The sequence below is a fragment of the Typha latifolia genome, chromosome 4 (assembly GCF_019914945.1).
Source record: "Typha latifolia isolate L0001 chromosome 4, TyphaL0001v2, whole genome shotgun sequence".
Lineage (NCBI taxonomy): Eukaryota > Viridiplantae > Streptophyta > Magnoliopsida > Poales > Typhaceae > Typha > Typha latifolia.
The window spans coordinates 16,537,822-16,557,262 of record NC_133089.1 but is presented as its reverse complement, the minus strand read 5'-3'; the positions used below and the strand labels follow the sequence as shown (position 1 = coordinate 16,557,262).

Sequence of the window (19,441 nt, the reverse complement as noted above, 5' to 3'; positions counted from 1 at the left end):
GTTAGATGACCGGACTAATCCTTCTGTAAATTTCTTAATCAAAGTAATATTTAAATTTCTGTATAATTCCTTAATATATATCAAATGACAAAACGAATTACTAGATGCTCACTCTTTGTACTGGTATTTCTTTTTGTGACAAGTCAGGAAACCTTACATATTCCTTGTCAAATTATCCATGAACAACTGTGACTTGATATAGAATTATGCTATAGGAAAACATTTGCCTTCATCTCGGTGCTCTGTTTTACGAACCTTTTCTACTCTCTCTTGTCTTCCTCATTATCGCCATCATTATGCACAGTTACATCAGTCCTCAGAACAATCTTTGCATCTGGCGACATAGAATACCTCCAGTTGTCTTTATAGGCAAGTGGTCCTGGTTTTATAAGCGGATGAGAATCCTCTTGATCAAAGTCCTCACTCTCGTCACCAGAGTAGGCAAACCTGGTTGCGAAAATTTATAAATTTTCGTTAACTTTTATACACACTACTCAATCCAAAGCATGCTCGATTTGCAGTGCGGTATGTTTTTGTTGTCATCTCTTGAAGAGAGTTGTATATCAAGGAAAATGCTTAGGTGATCTCAGGTAGTAAATGCAGTTGCTAGGATAGCAATGAGACTGTATAAGGTAGCAGTTTTAATACTAGAGTACTAGTTTTCTAAGTGTCTTACCTCATTGAGTTCTGAGATGGTGACCACAAAATACAGATAACACAAAGAACTGCGAAGGAGAGGAGTTGCCACAAGGCATGAATGGCCCAGGCGGTCTGCCAGCGTTGGCTATATACATCAGTTGACTTGAAATATATCTGCATGAAAACATTCACTCCATTAATTCCATCTGAACACAAGTAATGAAAGGAGAAACCTTGATGATCACAACTTATTGAACAGGATAAACCAGAAGTATAAACAAGTGGTTATTTTCTGTTTGTAGGTCGTTAGTAATTAAAGAATTTACATAAATTTTGTTGAGCATTCGAAGAATGTAGACAGACACTGAGGCTTGATGAAGGAAATGATGGAATTCATGGCATAGTTTGAAGTGAATTCTTGAAAGTATTTCAGTAACAGAGATTTCAGCTGTTAGGTAAGAGACAAAGTTGTCAAGTAAAAGGACATAGGAAACAATTAAAAACAAGCAAAGAACGACCATAAAAATCATGTGAATTCACTAAGGAAGCTTCATATCTCACCTCAAATCCAATCCAACCGACGGATATGATAACCACTACGATCAATGCATTTGTGAATTTTCTGTATATTTCTAACTTGGCTGTCATTTTTCTCACCTGTTAGAGATAAAGAAAGATGAGCCCAACATACAGTTTTCAGCGAATTTAATTTAGTTATGTCTCTTTGTCACCTGGCAATATGTGAATATTAGCGCAAAGAAGGGAGTAGTATCTACCTCGAGTTTGTTCAAAGTTCTTGCAAGTGAAGTGAATATCCAAATTATGAAGAACGCGTCCAAGATTGCCACGGGAATAACAAAGAACAGTTTTGCCTTTCCTGATTGATCACTTACAATGCTGACATTCTCAACCACCTCTAGAACTTCAGATGCCAGAAAGAAGGTTCCTCCAAGAAGAACAACCTTAGAAGTTAGTCCACCAAGTGTAGGCTTCACAACACCAAATCCCATAGACACAAGAAGGATTAGAACACGCGAAACTGTTCTTTTAACTGTGCCAAATGTAGCTGCCCAGAAAGTAGTCCCGACCGGTCTGATTCCGGTTTCGTTGAATTCAGCAAAATCGAAGTACCATAATGTCGTTTCAAACATTCCAAGTGCGATGACTAGTGTCATACAGTTCTGAAGTGGCATCACCTCTCTCCAAAATCTAGCATACTGGTAGAACCAGAATACTCCTAGGATGACAAAGGTAAGAGACATGAAACCATAGAACTTCATCAGAGGGGCCATCCTTCCTGGTAGATAGCCATTAGGATTCTTCCATATAGTCTTTCCTTCTATCAGAAGTCCATCAAGTTCTCGATCACAGTAAATGAAGTAGAGGTTGTACATTCCAGTTTGTTTGATTTGGATGGTTTTTGATGGTAGAGTTGCCTCAACATCATCTCCTTTGAAGGTGGCTGCAAATACTCGAGGCCAACTGAGGGTGCGGTTCGAACGGCGATAAATCACCGTCCCTTTTTGACAAGCACCTATTTTTGCCAAGTCAGATGTGCAGCAGATCTCTCTTAGGCCACCGTACGGTGAGCCGCCTATCGTCTCGCGATCTTCCAGCTCGAAGATGATGACTGTAACTGTTGCAATGCTGTTTTCCTTCTTCGATATGGCTGCAGCTTCCTTTGCCCTCTTGAAAGTGATCTTCTCAAAACTGAATAATGTCAATGCAGAGTAATCAACAACACATTACAGGTATTCAAGCAGTCACATGAATAGGAACAATAAATCAATAACAGAGTAATATTAGCTTCCATAAGACAAACGAAGAATCAAATATAATTCTCTAAGAACAACTGAAAGTCTGAAACAATCATCTTCTCCACGAGCTAGAAAGAAAGCTTTGCTAGGAAAAACAACTACCCATTTCATATTTGCCATTGACCAACAATTCTAGATAATGAAAAGCCATAAAAACGTGACAGGAAGAGGCATCCATCAATACCGGATAAAGGAGTCATCACTGGCATAGAGGCCTTCACTGCCACCATGAAGGATAAAAGCATTGCCTGTGCTCACAAACTTCTCTCCCTTATAGTCATGTACCGAAGCCTTGACACCTAAGAGGCCAAAGAAGACAACCACCATGAAAGAGAGAAGCTTCATGGAGGAAGACTCGTCTCTCTTTCTTGAAACGGAGAGCTGGATCTATCTTGAGAACTTAGAAGACGAAGACGAAGACGACGGAGACTTTTTTCTGTAGCTTAGATTTGGAGATTGGTCATGAGGGATTTTGACTAAGATTTGTCTAAGATTTTTTTTAAGCATGTAAATACGTGCAACCGTGGGCGAGCGATCTAATACGTCGGAATTAAGGAAGGGGGGACGTGGGAAGGCGTGACGTGGACTTCTGCAAGTGGCGTCACACTACTTCCAAAACTCTCACGACGACTTAACCCAGAAAAGAAAGAAAGAAAAGAAATAAAATAAAATAAAAAAGCAATTTGTAGGTGAATTTGCGGTTTAGACCCTCAACCTTTACTATTTCCTAATCGCATGATCTTTTCTGAAAGGGCGGAATTGTTTCGGAATTTTTTTTTAAAAAAAAAACCATCGGAAAGAAAGCCCAAGCAATCGGCTCATTACACTCTAAAAATTGGGAAAAAGACCGCGCCATCTAATTCCTTGGATCGTCTTCTTCGTTCCGGAGTCGTCTAGGGTTCAAGATCGAGATTGGATCCGATGGAGAAGAGAAGACGGGTCGCGGTGGTGGTTCTCGGCGACATCGGCCGCAGCCCTCGGATGCAGTACCACGCGCTTTCTCTTGCCCAACAGGTACGAAAAGGGATTTGTAAGTCTCGTTCAAACACTATAATTCGATCCGAAACCGATGTTTCTAGTGCTCTTCCTTGCGGTATATCAATTACTCTATTTACAATGTTTTCAGTAAGTTGTTTTAGATATTGTTCGAGGATCTTCCGACTATATCCATTATCTGATTTGACTACTTAGGCATGAGTAATTGAATTGAGTGGAGCTGTATATTGGATCGAGAAGGTTTCTTTTTCAATGCTCGAAACGGATTTGTGCATTATATGCCTCAAGAATTAAAGAATTCCTTCTATATATGTAGCCGAGGCAATGTCAGCAAGGGAGGGGCTTGTGGATAAAAGAATCAGTAACAAGATTTCAGTACGAAGCGAGCCTTGATATTTTGATGGGCCAGAAAGAGTTGAAGGATCAAAAGAAATGACGAGGTTTTTTTTATAGGGAAGGAGCTATTTTTGTCTAGAAGTGAAAGAACTTAACGAGACTGTCTTCACACATTATAAGTATTGTTTATAGTATCAATAAAGTAGTACAATATCACTTGTTAAGTTGTCCTTGTTTCCTTATCAGATGGATTCAATTCTGTGTATTAGTGACAGTAGATTTGGATCTTTAACATTGTTACATTGTTACATTGTGACGAGTGCCTAATATTTTCTTTTTCTTGTATGTCTAATAGTCTTTCTATTAGCCAATCCTCAGAAAGTTTTGGAAGTTGTCTCTCTCACTGAACCCTCTTATTTTTGTAGGCCAACTTAGAGGTGGATATTGTTGCAAATGGAGGTACTATATTTTGCAAAACTTCGCCTTACATATCAATGTTCACATTGTTGTTCTGGTTTCTAGTTAAGTCTGGAAAATTGCGTGCCCTACATCATGCTAGGAAACTGAGATCTGCTTGTTATGTACTTAGTAAACTAGAGATAGCTCAGTGAAATTTCTTACAAGTAAGCCCCTAACTGTGTGTTGTACATCTTGCTAGCATTGATGAGAGCCTTGTGCATGGGGATGTCCTCTCTTCCTGTTCTTTAACATGTTGATTCGAGGATCTGTTTTATTTGCTGTTGAATTCACGAGGTGATGATGCACTTGGGTAGTAGTCTAGTAGAGTTGTCGTACCAATATAGTTTAATGATGTGATACCAATTGTTTTTTATAAGCTAGTGATTTTTTTTTCTTGAAAAATGGACTTTGGATCAGTTAACTTCTTAAATGTTGGATATAGAAAGAAATTTTCTTTAATTGTTTTACCAAATAAATGTTTGGTGGTCTTGTTTGTCAATTGATTTAAAATTATTGTCTGCTATAGTAATGTTGAATGTATGAACAGGTACGGAGCCTCATATTGCAATAAAAGAGAATCCATCTATTCATCTTCACAAAATGGTAAAGTCATATTTAGAATTCTTTCCATATTATACTCCTTATGTCACATCCTTTGTTATTAAACTCGTGAAACACATGCTTTTCAGAAGCCAGTGAATCTTGGGGGAGTATCAAAGATATCAAGTGCATTGGCTCTTGTACTTAAAGCTGCAATCCAATTTGTTATATTGGTTCAATTTCTCTGTTTCAAGATTCCTCATCCAGATATTATTATTGTGCAGGTTAGTCTAATCTTAATGCATTATTTCTATGCATTTTTCTCATAAAGTAGTTCTTTTGTAGTATAATAACAAGATATAAGCCTTTGGGTCCTCTCAGCATGCATGAAAACTCTTTGATCCATGTCAGGTAGTTAATAATTATATATCTTGCTCTTTTAGTTCATTGGCAGTTGAAGTTCACAGTATCTGATTTGTTGCATGTAATATCTAATTCTGGTGTGAGTATATGAGTTATCTAAATGAAAGTTTCTCACTGGTCTTCTTTTAGAGAAAAGATGTGATTATTTTTCCCATTCAGCATTCTAGATTAATTATTTACAAAATTAAAAGGTTCCATATCTGTTGGAGGTTAGAGCACCTCTGTTGTAGTGGCGTCCTGTTATATGTATGAATAATGATACATAGTGACAACTTCTTGGAAGTGACGTGCTGATTCTCATGATTTTGACAGCCATACCTGTGTTTTGGATATATCTCAAAAGTATTTCTGGCTCTTGTTAGTTCCTTAGTTCAATCCATTTTGTTCGCTTAATCTCCCTTGATCATATTGAAAGAATTAAATAGTAGCTCAAATGCAGGAATTTGCATAAAGGTTTCCATTTGTAGTAACTGTCTTCCTGGGCCCTGTATGACGTTCAGACAAGTGATTTTACTAACACTGATCTCCATGCCCATGTAGTTTGGCAGTTTTGGCCAAGGTCAATAATTACTGAATGGTAATGTGGTGGGGGGACTTGTCTCTTGCTCATTTTACTTCTCACCTTGGGGTCTCCTTGGCCATCTGCATATTGCAGCCACCTATTGAAATTATGAGTTTTGATTCTTAGTGCTTACTTTATAAGTAAAAAGTATGGCTTTGCCATGTTCCAAACTTATCAATTGGGTAAAATTTTAGGGTTAATTTCATTTGAATCCTCTGAATTATCACCGTTTTTCACATACTGCTTGAACTTTTTTTTTATTTACAAAGACCTCCTGAGCTGAGAAGATTCTTCGTTCAACGACTCCATGTAGTTAAGTCTTTTCTTAGCTCAAAAGGTTTATGTGGATAAAAAAAAATTTAAGGGGATATGTGGAAAGAAGTGATAGTATATAGGGTTTAAGTAGAATTATCTCAAAATTTTATTTTGTAGATGGTGGTATGTAGTGATATAATCCTTTATGAATTCTCACTTCCCAATTGTGGAAGCAAATGTTCTTCAGAGAATGGATGATGGGTTATAGGGCCCTGAAGTTATAAAGTTACTACTTGGGGAACTTAGAAGTTATAAGTTTAGAACTGCCTAGTAGATGAATGATAGCATTGGCTGCAAGAGCAAAGTGCCATTGCTGTAGGATACTTATTGAACATGCAATGGGCTAACATATGTCAGTATGTATCGCCTTTTTCTGTTTAAATTTTCTATGATCAAATGTATTTTAGGTATTCAGAGAATTCCCATTTTGAAGGGGAGGTAGAATTGATCCAGAACTATTTTGAGCTATACCAATTGAGAGGGTATGGTTTATCTGTAAGGAAAAAATAATGTGCTTTTTTGTAGGCATCATCGAGTAAGCAGCTAGATCAACTCTCTTGTCATGATCATTAAAAACCTGGTTACTGAAAAGTGAAAATAAAACTCTATGTCCATGTCACCGAAGAGTCAGAGTATGATATAGTAGATTCCTATGTTTTTCTTTTTTGCTTTGACTGGCTATACTGTATATGATTATTCCAGATGTCAGGAGTGATTTGCATACATCTAACCTTTTGATGACTGTATATTTTATTTATGTTCAGGTGTAATTACCTTCCCAGCATCTTCGAGAATCTTGATGTTCTACTATTTTTGTATCTTCAGAATCCACCATCTGTTCCCACATTGGCTGCAGTAAAACTTTCTAGCTGGCTAAGAAGTTCTAAATTTATCATTGACTGGCACAACTTTGGATACACACTGCTTGCATTGTCCCATGGGAGAAGCCATATAATAGTTAAAATATATCTTTGGTAATATGGATCTAATTTACTCTCTGAAGATATTTATTCTTGTAATTTAGGCTATTTAGCAATTCTAACCAGATAAGATCTTTATGCATTTGCACTTTGTAGGTTTGAAAAATATTTTGGGAGGACGGCAAATGGGTCCTTTTGTGTTACAAAGGCAATGCAACACGAACTTGCTCAAAATTGGGGTATCAAGTAAGATTAAGTTTTGGTGATCTGTACTATTCATGCATGGAAGTTCCTAATGTTTGTAGTAGAAGTCAAACTAAAACCCATCGGACATTGGTACATTGACAGGGCAACAGTTCTTTATGATCAGCCTCCTGAGTTCTTTCATCCTGCTTCACTCAGGGAGAAGCATGAGGTGAATCATTGTTTTCTTTCTCTGCAACTTCTCTTATTTATTATTTCACAGCATGACCTTCCGACATGTCATAGTTGTTTGGTAGGTTGGAGAATAATATCTGTCACCCTGATGGCATTCATGACTGCATCAGTACCGGTAATATTGTAATTTCAGTAAACTACTATCTTTTTTTAGCCGTACTAGATCTTAGCATGACATCATTCTTCTAAGTGGCTTTTTTATGCTTGCTACAGTGCATAAGGTTGAAGAGAATCAAGCTTCCTGTTATCAAATTGATCATTTGAGCAGCACATTGTTTAGCACGATGACAGACAATGATATATTCTTGAAACCAAACAGGCCTGCCCTTGTTGTGAGCAGCACAAGTTGGTAAGCTATATCCGATTCAGATTTAATAGTTAAATTGTAGTATGGGCATGGCACGATACAATTACAATAAAATGGAAAATCCTGATTAGTATGGCCTGGCTTTAATAATATTCTTTTTAGATATATGGGCATTTTGACCCCCATCAGATTGAACCTAGGCTGCTCTTGCAAAAACATAGAAAGTTTCTTCATATTCAGTAACTTGTGGTGCTGTTTTCCCGAACCCTTAAGACAGTAAGCTATTGTGTAAGGTGATAATTATTTGTGGTGTCTGCAAATTGGACTCTTAGCTTGCACATTCCTTCGTCTATTTCAGGACTCCAGATGAAGATTTCAGTATACTTCTGGAAGCTGCTGTCATGTACGATAGGCGTGTTGCTGCAGCCTTAAATGAGGATGATTCTCTCGAGGAGGAAAAGCTCTGGACAGATATCAATGATGGGAAGCAATATCTGTACCCAAGGTTGTTGTTCATTATTACTGGTATGACTACTGTTGCTTTAGAGTATGGGTATTTGACTAACATAGAATATTATCATTTATCAATCAAATTTTGATCTCATATTAACTTGTTAAGGTAAAGGGCCTGAAAGGAGAAAATATGAAGAATGTATAAAAAGGTTGAATTTGCGACGTGTAGCCTTCCGAACAATGTGGCTCACAGCAGAGGATTATCCAGTATTACTTGGTAGGCCTGCACTTTTTACTTTGGCAATATGTAAACATCTCTCTAGTTGCATATCTTAAATCCTTAAATATTGAAACTACTTCAGGGTCAGCAGATCTAGGTGTATCCTTGCACACTTCCTCATCTGGCCTGGACCTTCCCATGAAGGTAGCTCATTTGTGAATCCTTTTAACCCCTATCAAGTACACTGGGTATAATTCAAATTGCTTTTCTCATGGAAAACTGATCAAGAGACTTCTTACAGGTCGTTGATATGTTTGGATGTGGGTTGCCAGTTTGTGCTGTTTCTTTCTCGTGGTAAGTCATTTCTTGAGTTTCTCTCTTTGGTGTTGGTATTCATTTTTCTATTTAGAAAAAAAAAATCAATTTGATATTCTATTCATGTCCTGTTAGCATCAAGGAGCTCGTGAAAGTTGAGAAAAATGGACTCCTTTTCTCCTCATCATCTGAGCTTGCTGATGAACTTCTGGTAAGAATTATAGCTAGTTATATATTTCATATTCAAAGAAAAATATTGACATCGATGATGGTAAGCTGATTGCCATGTTGACCTTCTATTCTCTAGTTAGTACCTTCACAGTTTCAAACCTAATTTCTTTCATTGCTGAAATGTGTTCATTACATTTTTTTCTTTTTTTGTTATTTACTGGCGAACTCAATGCAGATGCTTTTCAAAGGGTTTCCTGAAGATTGTCTGGCATTGAAATCTTTAAGGGATGGTGCATTGGCTACAGGGTCCTCTTCAAGATGGTCTACTGAGTGGGAATCACATGCATTGCCACTTATAAACCAGGCAAATTTTCTGAATTGTTGTTTTTTACTGTGATGCTAACCTAAGATCCATGGCTGTACAAATTTTATGGATATTATCTTCTGGGTGGTGTTGAAACTGCATGGAGGGTGTGGCTATATGTTATATAGTGGTGTCTTACGCAAAAACATCTTGTTTTCCTGAAAAGGTCTTCTTTGATTCTTTGCATCTTTCCTAGTTGCTTCTGTCACTTAAGGTGCTCTAAATCATTTTCTCTAATGATTCCCATTACACTTCTTACAATGCTACAAATGATCTGCACACTAATTTCTGTATGCATGTTTTCTCATATTCAAGGGCTTGGATTAAATGCAGGTTATTGAAGGGAAGCATAGAGACTGATGATGATCGAGAACAACAATCTGGAGAACTGATACATCATACGAGGGAGAACTGGACCTAAGTTACACAGGAGTCCACATGGTGAGGAGATATAGTAACTGTAGTCAATGCTGATTGACTAATAAATAACACCTCGAAGGGTCTCGTGAGTTCAAGACTTCAAGCCCGTTCATATGCACAAACAACCACTAGACTCTGATTATAACTTTTGGTGATGTTTGATTAGCTGGGGCTGGACGTACTAACAGGGTTGATGGTGCCACACTGGGATATTTTGACGTTGGATTATCTTAATCATTAGTATGGTTCACGTTTTATCCGATCATTTCAGTGCTAAGTTAAAAGTAGGCTACTTTTTTTTTCTTCCTTTTATTCTGCATGAGTTGATTTATGAATGCTGATATGGTGAACGATCCTTAGCCAGAGAAACCCGGAGCTAATCTTTGATTAGAGAGTTTTCTAGTGTAAGCCTGGATATCAAATGGAACATGGAAGGCAATTACTTTGTTGGTTTATCATATTTGCTTTTCCCATGGTAGAAAATTATGGTCAGGGACAACATTACGGAGGACATTATGTAGGACCCCAAATATATTCGTTCAAATATAGACCAACTAATCATGACTCAAATTTCTAAAAGAAATGGAGTTTATGAAATCTTGTTATCATTGTGAAGATTCTCTCCGCGTAGGTAGTGGAGCCAGAAGATGTCCTTCAGAAGAACTGTACTGAAGATTTTGTTGAGAAATCTATGAGAAGTTTTATCTTTGTTAAATATAGAACAAAGGAGTGTAAATGTAGTTTGGTGGTTTAATCAAATTAAATTATTTCTCAAAAAAAAAAAAGTCAATAGAATCTTGCCCGTTTATTCACTCTTGCCAGTAGTAAAACATTATCTTTATCCGTCTTAGATTATCATCATCAACTTGAATAAAGGCGTATATACCTAGGAAAAAGTTGAGACGTAATAAGAGGGATGGCATCATATCTTTGTTATGACACACTGTAAGCTTGGGAGAAAAGGAATCAACTGTCACCTCTTTGCAGAGTACAGTAGGATACAATAACTGAAACTAAAAGAAATCAACTGTCACCTCTTTGCAGAGTACAGTAGGATACAACAACTGAAACTTATTCCACTGATAATATTTCTCAAAGAAGACTAATTTTACTGGGCAACCCTTAGGATCGATCTAAAGAGGCCTTTAAGTTTAATAGCTATGAAGGGACATTTAAGCAGATGGATGGTCTTTTGTTGAATTTGGCCGAGTTCTTGATCAACCAGCTTACAAGGTCCCTATTCAAGGGACATCGGCATTTGCCAAAGGTGTACAATTTTGCTTCATGTACACTCCTCCTCCTTCCAAAAGGCACAAGCCCACAAAAAGTGTAAAACTTGGGCGGCAGCTTCTCAAATCTCACCCAAGTTTTACTGGCATTCCACCTGATGCTCAACTTGCATTACCTATTTAGGTAAGGAGGGATGCATCTAAATTCTCAACCCGGAGTAGTCCTTTTAAGTGGCACATAAGCAACTCCTTGTAAATTGTGAATCCTTTGTTTCATGAAGACTGGAATCAACAAGAATCTCTAATCCCTATATATATATATATATATATATATATATATATATATATATATATATATATATTAGTAAATTTATTCTCACCTAATTTGATATAGGAGTTTTACTTTTTCAAAAACAAATATTTTCCAAAAGATCTCTATAAACATTCAAAGCTCAAATAGTTGAAGACACATCATCTTCCAATGGCGGCGTCGAGCCTTCTCATAAATGCACGTGCGATCGACTGCAGGGTCGAGGTCCTTTATGCTGCGAATGCGCAAAAGCTATATTTGTTTTGGTGAACATCTTGGATAGCTGATGCATTCTATATGCTATGCAACCATTGCTGTGCTTTTCCTTCCAATATAATGGTTTGAGCTCCTTGAGGGATTTAATGAAGGAAAAAAAGAAAAGAAAAAGAAAAAGAAAAAGAAACGCATGAACTATAAGTGCTCTTTTACCTGCAAAGTATGCCACATATTAATTTTAGCATTTTTATCATGAGTTGAGAGAATAATCAAATCTGAAGAAGGGGGAGTTCTGTCTAGATTCTCACCGATACTGTCTTATAGATCCAGTGTTGCTTATATTTCTAGAACAATATCTGGATATTAAAGAAAAAAAAAAGAATCCCATCAGTATATTAAAGCATGTGTGGTGTTATTGTTTGTATTAAAGTGAAGAATAGCTAGCTCACACTCTGAATCAGTCTTGACCCATCTATAAGAGCCATCTCCTTTGTCGTCCTTTTCATCTTCCTGCGCTCTTTCTATAGGTTTGTTTTCTAAATACTTCTTTGTCGACGTCGAAGATGAGCTTTGATGAAAGAATTTCTTGTGAAGTAGTGTCCTCATAATCTTTCATCGAGCAACATGACAAAATGAGCAATGTGGGCGATCACAATTGCGTAAAAGATCAAAATGAAGATGCTTACATGAAATCATACCTTCTCCATCCTTGACTCTGTTGGATCCTTCAAGCTCGGAGACGGTGCGAAGCCACCACTACACACAAACATCTTCTTGAGGAGAAATTTCAGAGATTTCTGCTTGATTGCACTCCTGTTACTGGCTATCAGATCTCTTGCCTTGCATAATATGATCTTTGTGTTGGGCGAGAATTCGCCGCCATTATCATCGGTATCCACATCACCGGAGCATTTGGGCCCTGCGGTCCTATCAACCTCCAAGCTGGATGGACAGTTGAGAAATCTATCCAGTGGTAGACTAGCTTTCTCTTCACCTCCTCCTGTCTCTGATTTATGAGAGCTAGACTTGGACTTGCGTCTTAAAAGCTTTGTCAGCTCTTCTTGTAACTTTCTGACTTCTTCTAACGTAAAATCCGGTAAATCTTCTGAAGACTCGTGTCTCTGTGGCTCTTCCTTCAAGTTTTTGTTACCAAATGTTCCAATGGACAACAAAGGATGGGGCAAATTGTTGAGCTCTTCTTTGCCAACATCTGGGATGGGAACACCTAAAAGAAGTAAGTGCCATGGATTAGAATCCTATTCTTATGCAAATTAATGTTACAATCAGAAATCCAGTAGATGAGATTAGGAAAGAAATTAAGTTGGCACTTAGAGACAATTTTTTTGTTTGTTTTGTTTTGGGATCATTATTACTAGCAAAAGAACAACAGATGAATAAACTACAAAGCTATCTTATTGAGAAAGAGGTATGGGGTTATCTCTGTATGTGCATGTTCATAATTTCCAAACAGAATCAATCAGAACATGAAGAATTGGATCACACTGATCGTATTATCAGAAACAACTACTCGGAGCAAATAACTTACGACCACTTGAGCTCGAACCGATGTCAGATCTTTTCTTCTCTTGTGCTCCATTGAACTTATTTTGCATCCAATTCAGGATCTACACTCACCAAAAAAAATAATAAAATAAATAAAGGTTGGGAATCAGATGGTGATGATATGAGAATTGACATCTCTGCCATTGCCAATAGCGAAGCTTAAGCTAGTGAGCAGTCCTTACTCTCATATCTCCTACTAATCTTGAGACCTTTATGAGAGAGAATAGAGAGAGATTATTGAGTGGCTTTCATTATCCTCTTTGCCAAGGATGCAAGAAAAGTAGCTACCAGAATTCCAGGGAAAGGAAGAACACGAGAAACTTTAGCAAATGCATCTCCAAAGCTCTCTGGCCATATCCAGATTTTCTTTGGAGTGACCACCAAGATAAACCCCACTACTGTTAAGAGCTATGAGTGAAAAGGGGACTGCGAACTAAAGAATGAAAGCAAGTTAGCTCTTGAGAGCTCCTTGTTAAATAGATAGATAGGGATAAATGCTACAGAAACCCATGGCTATGCTCTACTACGCCAATGGTACTTCTTATGGCTCAAGTTCCAAAAATACTGCCTTTCACCGCGCGTAAATTGAGAGCTCTTTATTGATCTTAATTTCTTGAACAATTCATTTTGGAGGTTATCATGAATTATTTTAGGAGCTGTATGCTTGTAAGCTTTAGATTAAATCAAGTGAAATATGTTGGATGATCGCTTATTTTAGACGCTTAATCCAATATCAAATCGTTTAAAACAAATTAGAGATCAGATGATCGATACAGCTATAATATTACTTGTCAATTAAACTAATGAGAGAAAAAAAAAACCAATCAGTCAATAAAAATAATAATCAAGACTGGGATATTAAGCTTCCCAATTTCCCTCTTTGGAAAGAATCTCATGTGTTGGTGGTCCTCAAGTATCTGGATCTGATGCATATTCCCCAAAAATGGTAGCTTTGAGAGTTGACTTGGCTGTCATAATTGCTGACATGCTCCTCTACAAACTAATACCTGTGCTAATTAATTACTAAAAAGATTATAATAAAAAGAATAGAAAGCACAGAAGAGACTCTACTTAGTAGTTAAACACAAAGTGATCGCTTGCATGCAATCCCTATGGTTGAAATTTATATATATATATATATATTTTTTTTCTTTTAGCGATGGGCGAGAACGAATCACATGAACATTTTCGATGGTTGATATTAGAGTATGCATAACAGATAGTATTAGACTAGAGGCGTAGTGAATCCCAACATTAACAAAGTAATTAAGCATATGAGCTTTCCTTCACTTGTGATAGTAGAAATGCTTCGGATCGAGTTTTAACTTTTAATTTTTTTTTTATTTTAAATTTCCTTCCATTGGCAATCTAAAGCTGGAATGGCATGGCATTCACACGTGGCTCCCAAGAGTCATGCTGCCGTTGATTGGCGTGGCAATACGTGGCACCCATGTAAACGTACTTTGGGATCACGTGCCAATGCAGCTCGTCCGCGTCCTTGTCACACTCGTCCCAAGTTGGCATGCGTGGCAGCCTCTGCCTCGCCAATCTGAGATTAATTTAATGAAAGGTAGCTCCACCATCGGAAGAACATTATTTCCTCCTCTTTGGATTTAATGTTAAGTTTAATTGGAACATTTATTACTAGTCTTGCCGGCTTCTCTGATTAGTTATTAAGACGGACCTAGACCTAGACCTAGACCTAGACCTTTCATATTGGATATACAACAATCGGAGTATAAAACATTGATGAATATGCACCAATCAAAGTTGCAAAATTTGATGAAATATAACAATGATTAAAGCTTAGACTTACAGAAAAAGCCGTTAATAAACAATTGATGAAAGTAGCCTCTCTTCCCTTTTATTATAATAAATACTCCATCCATATTTAGATCAATATTTTTAGTCTAAATATAAATTCGAATATGAAATTTAAATTAATATCCTAACTAAATAAATAGAAATAATTTTTAAACAGAGATTAAGATAATTTTCCTATATAGATAATCAGATCTTAAGATTCAAATTTAAAAAATAAATAATTTTTTTATATGTCAAATACATATAATATTAACAAAAATCAATCTATATAAATAATATACATCATTAATAACAATATCAATATTCACTATTTATATAAACAAACTAGAAAGTATAAATTAGTTATAAAGTATGCTGATAAATAAATATTTGTATCCATTTTTAAAAAAATATATCTAATCCGTATCCGTATCTAAATTTTTCTTCCTAGAAAAAAAGGCCTATCGGAATCTAAATCTAGGTAGAAATATTTCACCTGAATCCAATCCAACTTGAGTCGGAGTTAATCCAACCTTTAACTCCAACCTGTTTTCAACCCTAGCAACAAGTCATTTGTTTCCAACTAATTAGAATAGGCTATATAAAGAGGAAGCAAAAGAGAATATGCTTATAAAGAAAGAAAAAAAAAGAATTAAATACCTATACCCCTAGCGTACAAAAGCCAAAATAACAAATCATATAAAGTTGAGCATGAAGTTCATTCATTCTCCAGACGACTCCCATCTAGTAAACACCACGACAACATTGACGTTGGGTCCCAATCTTCCTATCTTCTCCACAAGGAATCCATAGTCAGGCTGAAACCTTCTGCTATCATCTCCTTCTACATTTTCGCCAAGCAACTAACAGTCCCAACTGCATCAGAGAAAGATATATAAAAGCACATCTTGTTCAAACCTCGAAGATAATAATGTAACCCAATCCAGCTGTGGAGGAACTCTCCTTTCTCCAATCAGCAATCCACCTGGTGCATATTCTATTGGCCATTATCAAGCAGAGCAGGTGTCACGACACGGTGGTGATGGCACGATCGCGTTCTTGTCGGGCTGACACCTGCGTTAGTTGGAGTTGACTCTCAGGAGATTAAAAGCAGCAACATTCAGACCACATCTCCAATCAGGATTTCCGCGGAGTTAATTAAGGATTACGAGCAGCTTCTTCGTGGGCCTGCGAGATTGAACTCCAAATCCCCATGAATAACCATTTTTCACCTCTATCATGGTGAGAATTAGACATGCTTACCTCGAACTTAGAGCTCCATCACCAATGACCATTAAATTTGGCAAGGATTCACATCTCTCCATGAGTCCACATATGACCACGCCCTTTGAAGAACTATATAGACTGTATCAGGCATATGGCAAATTGCACAAAAGGTTATATCAAAATAAGCAACAAGTGGCGAAACCTGAATTGTTGCCATCACACACACACACACACACACACACACACACACACACACATATATATATATATACATCTTTTAGCACCCAAAAAGTTATGAGCACTAAAAGTTGCACTGAAAAATCTTTAAACAACCTCTTAAGACATCAAATAGAGGGGTTATTATCTAAACAGAACTGAATATCTTGACAAAGAAGCATAATAAATCAAGATATATAGCCATTGTATGCAAGCTGGTAAGTGTTTAAAACAATAAAAAGCAGAGCAGCGATACAAAATTACAAATAGTCAACCTGTTGTTACAAAGTAGATTAACCAATAGCCCATCAATTTGACTAAAATTTAAGAAAGTGTTATCTAGTTACTATCCACAATGCACAATCCAAAAGCAGGAAATAGTTATGAAATTGTATTGCTAAGTACATTTATTGATGCCCTTGATATGCTGAACAAAATTGAAGTACCTCTTTCCATGCTAACAGATGTAGATAAGACAGAAAGTGTTAGAAACGATCAGTAAATTTAGTAAGTATTCAAAGCGAAATTATGAGATTGACTAACATTCGGCGAAAGATATTGTGGTATGCGAATTGTACATTTTCTGTGTGCAAGATGAGCAACTTTTTCTTAGTGATCAGCCGCAGATTTACACAGAGAGGACAGCGTATTCTCCCTCGAGATGCATGTCAAATGAAAAAGAAATTGGGCTAATAAATAACAAGGCTTTAGGCTCCTTAACCCAGATAAACTAAAAAAAAAAGCCATATAATACGTAAAACTACCCATATGGAGTTTAGGAGACCTATACTCCTCGATACAAGCAAAGTTAATTACCTCAAATGGAAAATCTATAACTGTTCTTGGGCATATTATCCATAAAGAAAAAGTAATCACATCAGCTCTTCCATTCTCCACAAACATGGCATGTGATAATATCCCACAGGCTTGAAAGTAATGTATTATAAACTTCGAATGTCAAGAAAAATCATCTTAAACAATGGCATCAATCCATAAAAAGATGCAAAAGTAAAAAAAGAAAAAAGAAAACCACAATATACGAGATGTGAATATCTCCAAGCCAACTTGCAAAATTTGTCATGCAGACTATTTCAATACTTCGCTGTACTACTGACTTTTATATATGAGCTAAAGATTATTTTTCCAAAAAAGCTGGAGGTGCAGCATGCAATGGAACCATCTTGATGATGTAATTAGTCAGGGACTTGTTATCAGTTGCAAGTTTATAGTGACATAATAAGTTTACGACAATAAAATTAAGTTCTATCAAGAGTGGGAACTGGTGTTTTCCAATATAAGCTCCATGAAGATCAATGCAAGAAGGACATCAGTCTGAAGAGGGGAGAAAAAGGAAGAAACTACCTAGTAAAACTAACAACTACCTTAAATGTTGCTGCAAAAGGTGACGAGTAGTTTGCAAGTTATCTAGAGAATTTAGGAGTACTCCACCTGGTAATATCCTATAGCATGCAAGTAGATATAAGGGCAGCTCTAAATAGTGATAAGTTGGAATGAGCATTAGCATATTCAAAGTACCTACGCACTATAACAGAAGTATTTTTCCTGTTTCATTCGGAGTCAAACTTAATACTTAGGTGAGTACTCAGTACTCCACTTGGTAATATCCTATAGCATGCAAATAGAATAGTACATACAAGGGCAGCTCTAAAAAATGATAAGTTGGAATGAGCATTAGCATATTCAAAGCACCTACGCACTATAACAGAAGTATTTTCCCTGTTTCATTCAAAGTCAAACTTAGTATTTAAGTGAGCACTCCACTTGGTAATATCCTATAGTATGCAAGTAGAATAGCAGATACAAGGGCAGCTCTAAATGATGATAAGTTTCCATGGGCATTAGCATATTTAAAGTACCTATGCACTATTACAGAAGTACTTTTCCTGTTTCATTCAAAGTCAAACTTAGAGAGAGAAAGAGAGCTGATTGATGAGAGTTTAAAATCACAACTACCAAGTGACTGGATACTACTTTTATCATCTGCAATATTCAACATTCAACTTCTTTGTGAAGAATTTCACTGAAGCTATATATTAACAACAAATTTCAGGAAGAAGCTTAGTAGGAATTCATAACTATAGTACTCGTATTGATAGCAAGCATACATTTCATAGATATATTGAACAGAAGTTAAAATACATGAGAATGATTTAACATTTTAGATCATATATCTATTGCCTCAATCAGTTCTGTTAAGTAGATATGCAAATTGTTGAGGCTATTCAATAATTATGCTCCATGAGTAACATTTACCAACCATTTTTACCAGCAAGAAAATATTATGCAGTGCTAAATATAGACATCCCGCTGATACCAATAAAAAATAAGCACTCAATCTCCAGTTAAGTAAATATGCAAATGATATGCAAATTGCTGAGGCTATTCAGTAATTATGCTCCATAAGTAACATTTACTACCCATTGTAATCAGCAAGAATATATTATGCAGTACTGAATATAGACATTTTGCTCATACCAATAAATCTGCACCAAAACTATACTTTTAAATTTTAATTGGAAATGCACAAAGTTGAATTACACTTGCATTTTGTGGGGATGACAAATCACTGAGTGCTTGAAAGCATATGATTAGTATAACGAAGCATATAAATAGTTCGACACTGTCATTCTCATCCATCTGTCAACTCTTTTCTTACTCCAAGTTCTAAACTTTGTATCTGTAGCCTGTATCTTCTCTATGCTTTGATCATCTGTGAGTGGTTAAAGGATGTAACAGTGATGAAATCCAAGGTAACAGAAGCATAGAACCTGTGGAAAAAGGGTATAACTAAGAGGATTTTACTTCACATTCTTTTGGAGCCTGACATAGATTGTATAGTTCAGGTTCATGATCACATACAGAGTGTAAGAGAAGTCCAATGTGGTTAGTATGGAAGTGAAATTGGGACTGGAATGTTGAAAAATAAGATGGTGCTTTGCTTTGAAGAGCTAAAATATGGAAGATCTTCAAGGATCATGGCAAAGGAAGAAAACATTAAATGCCGTGGCATGGAGATTTTTAGTCAATACAAGAATTTATTCAGAATTGTTCATTCTGCAATACAGAATATTCTGTAAATTTGCTTGGACTTGTACCAAAGTGATGAAAAGAAATCACCTAATATGCTTGGGTAAGGTGCTTAGGTAGCCCAATTGAGCGTT

General features: G+C 36.5%; 3 protein-coding genes and 1 long non-coding RNA gene across 5 annotated transcripts; 1 reads left to right on the top strand and 3 right to left on the bottom strand.

The window, feature by feature from the left end:
* Nucleotides 1–100: 100 nt before the first annotated feature.
* LOC140786737 (uncharacterized) lies at nucleotides 101–2,918 on the bottom strand. Its single transcript, XM_073135361.1, has 5 exons — nucleotides 2,641–2,918; nucleotides 1,416–2,349; nucleotides 1,201–1,296; nucleotides 677–813; nucleotides 101–447 (listed from the first exon to the last, which is right to left on the bottom strand). The coding sequence occupies exons 1-5, from the start codon at nucleotides 2,799–2,801 to the stop codon at nucleotides 261–263; spliced, it is 1,515 nt and encodes a 504-aa protein (XP_072991462.1). The 5' UTR covers nucleotides 2,802–2,918; the 3' UTR covers nucleotides 101–260.
* Nucleotides 2,919–3,189: 271 nt separating this feature from the next.
* On the top strand, nucleotides 3,190–9,960 carry LOC140787727 (UDP-glycosyltransferase TURAN). 2 transcript variants are annotated; one of them, XM_073136818.1, is made up of 16 exons: nucleotides 3,190–3,470; nucleotides 4,214–4,247; nucleotides 4,795–4,850; nucleotides 4,937–5,071; nucleotides 6,913–7,061; nucleotides 7,164–7,253; nucleotides 7,356–7,422; nucleotides 7,497–7,560; nucleotides 7,659–7,794; nucleotides 8,111–8,277; nucleotides 8,372–8,482; nucleotides 8,568–8,629; nucleotides 8,727–8,779; nucleotides 8,876–8,951; nucleotides 9,147–9,275; nucleotides 9,609–9,960. In XM_073136818.1, exons 1-16 carry the CDS (start codon nucleotides 3,378–3,380, stop codon nucleotides 9,633–9,635), a joined length of 1,449 nt encoding a protein of 482 aa, XP_072992919.1. In that variant the 5' UTR covers nucleotides 3,190–3,377; the 3' UTR covers nucleotides 9,636–9,960. The 2 variants fall into 2 exon arrangements, with proteins under 2 accessions (XP_072992919.1, XP_072992920.1); XM_073136819.1 differs by having other exon boundaries at nucleotides 3,213–3,470; nucleotides 8,378–8,482.
* Nucleotides 9,961–11,786: 1,826 nt separating this feature from the next.
* LOC140786036 (protein NEGATIVE GRAVITROPIC RESPONSE OF ROOTS-like) lies at nucleotides 11,787–13,461 on the bottom strand. The gene is made up of 5 exons (XM_073134196.1): nucleotides 13,196–13,461; nucleotides 12,997–13,075; nucleotides 12,149–12,675; nucleotides 11,900–12,059; nucleotides 11,787–11,806 (listed from the first exon to the last, which is right to left on the bottom strand). The coding sequence occupies exons 1-5, from the start codon at nucleotides 13,199–13,201 to the stop codon at nucleotides 11,787–11,789; spliced, it is 792 nt and encodes a 263-aa protein (XP_072990297.1). The 5' UTR covers nucleotides 13,202–13,461.
* Nucleotides 13,462–15,418: 1,957 nt separating this feature from the next.
* LOC140787010 (uncharacterized) lies at nucleotides 15,419–18,476 on the bottom strand. The gene is made up of 2 exons (XR_012108732.1): nucleotides 16,080–18,476; nucleotides 15,419–16,004 (listed from the first exon to the last, which is right to left on the bottom strand). It is a non-coding gene; the product is annotated as an uncharacterized lncRNA (long non-coding RNA).
* Nucleotides 18,477–19,441: the final 965 nt, after the last annotated feature.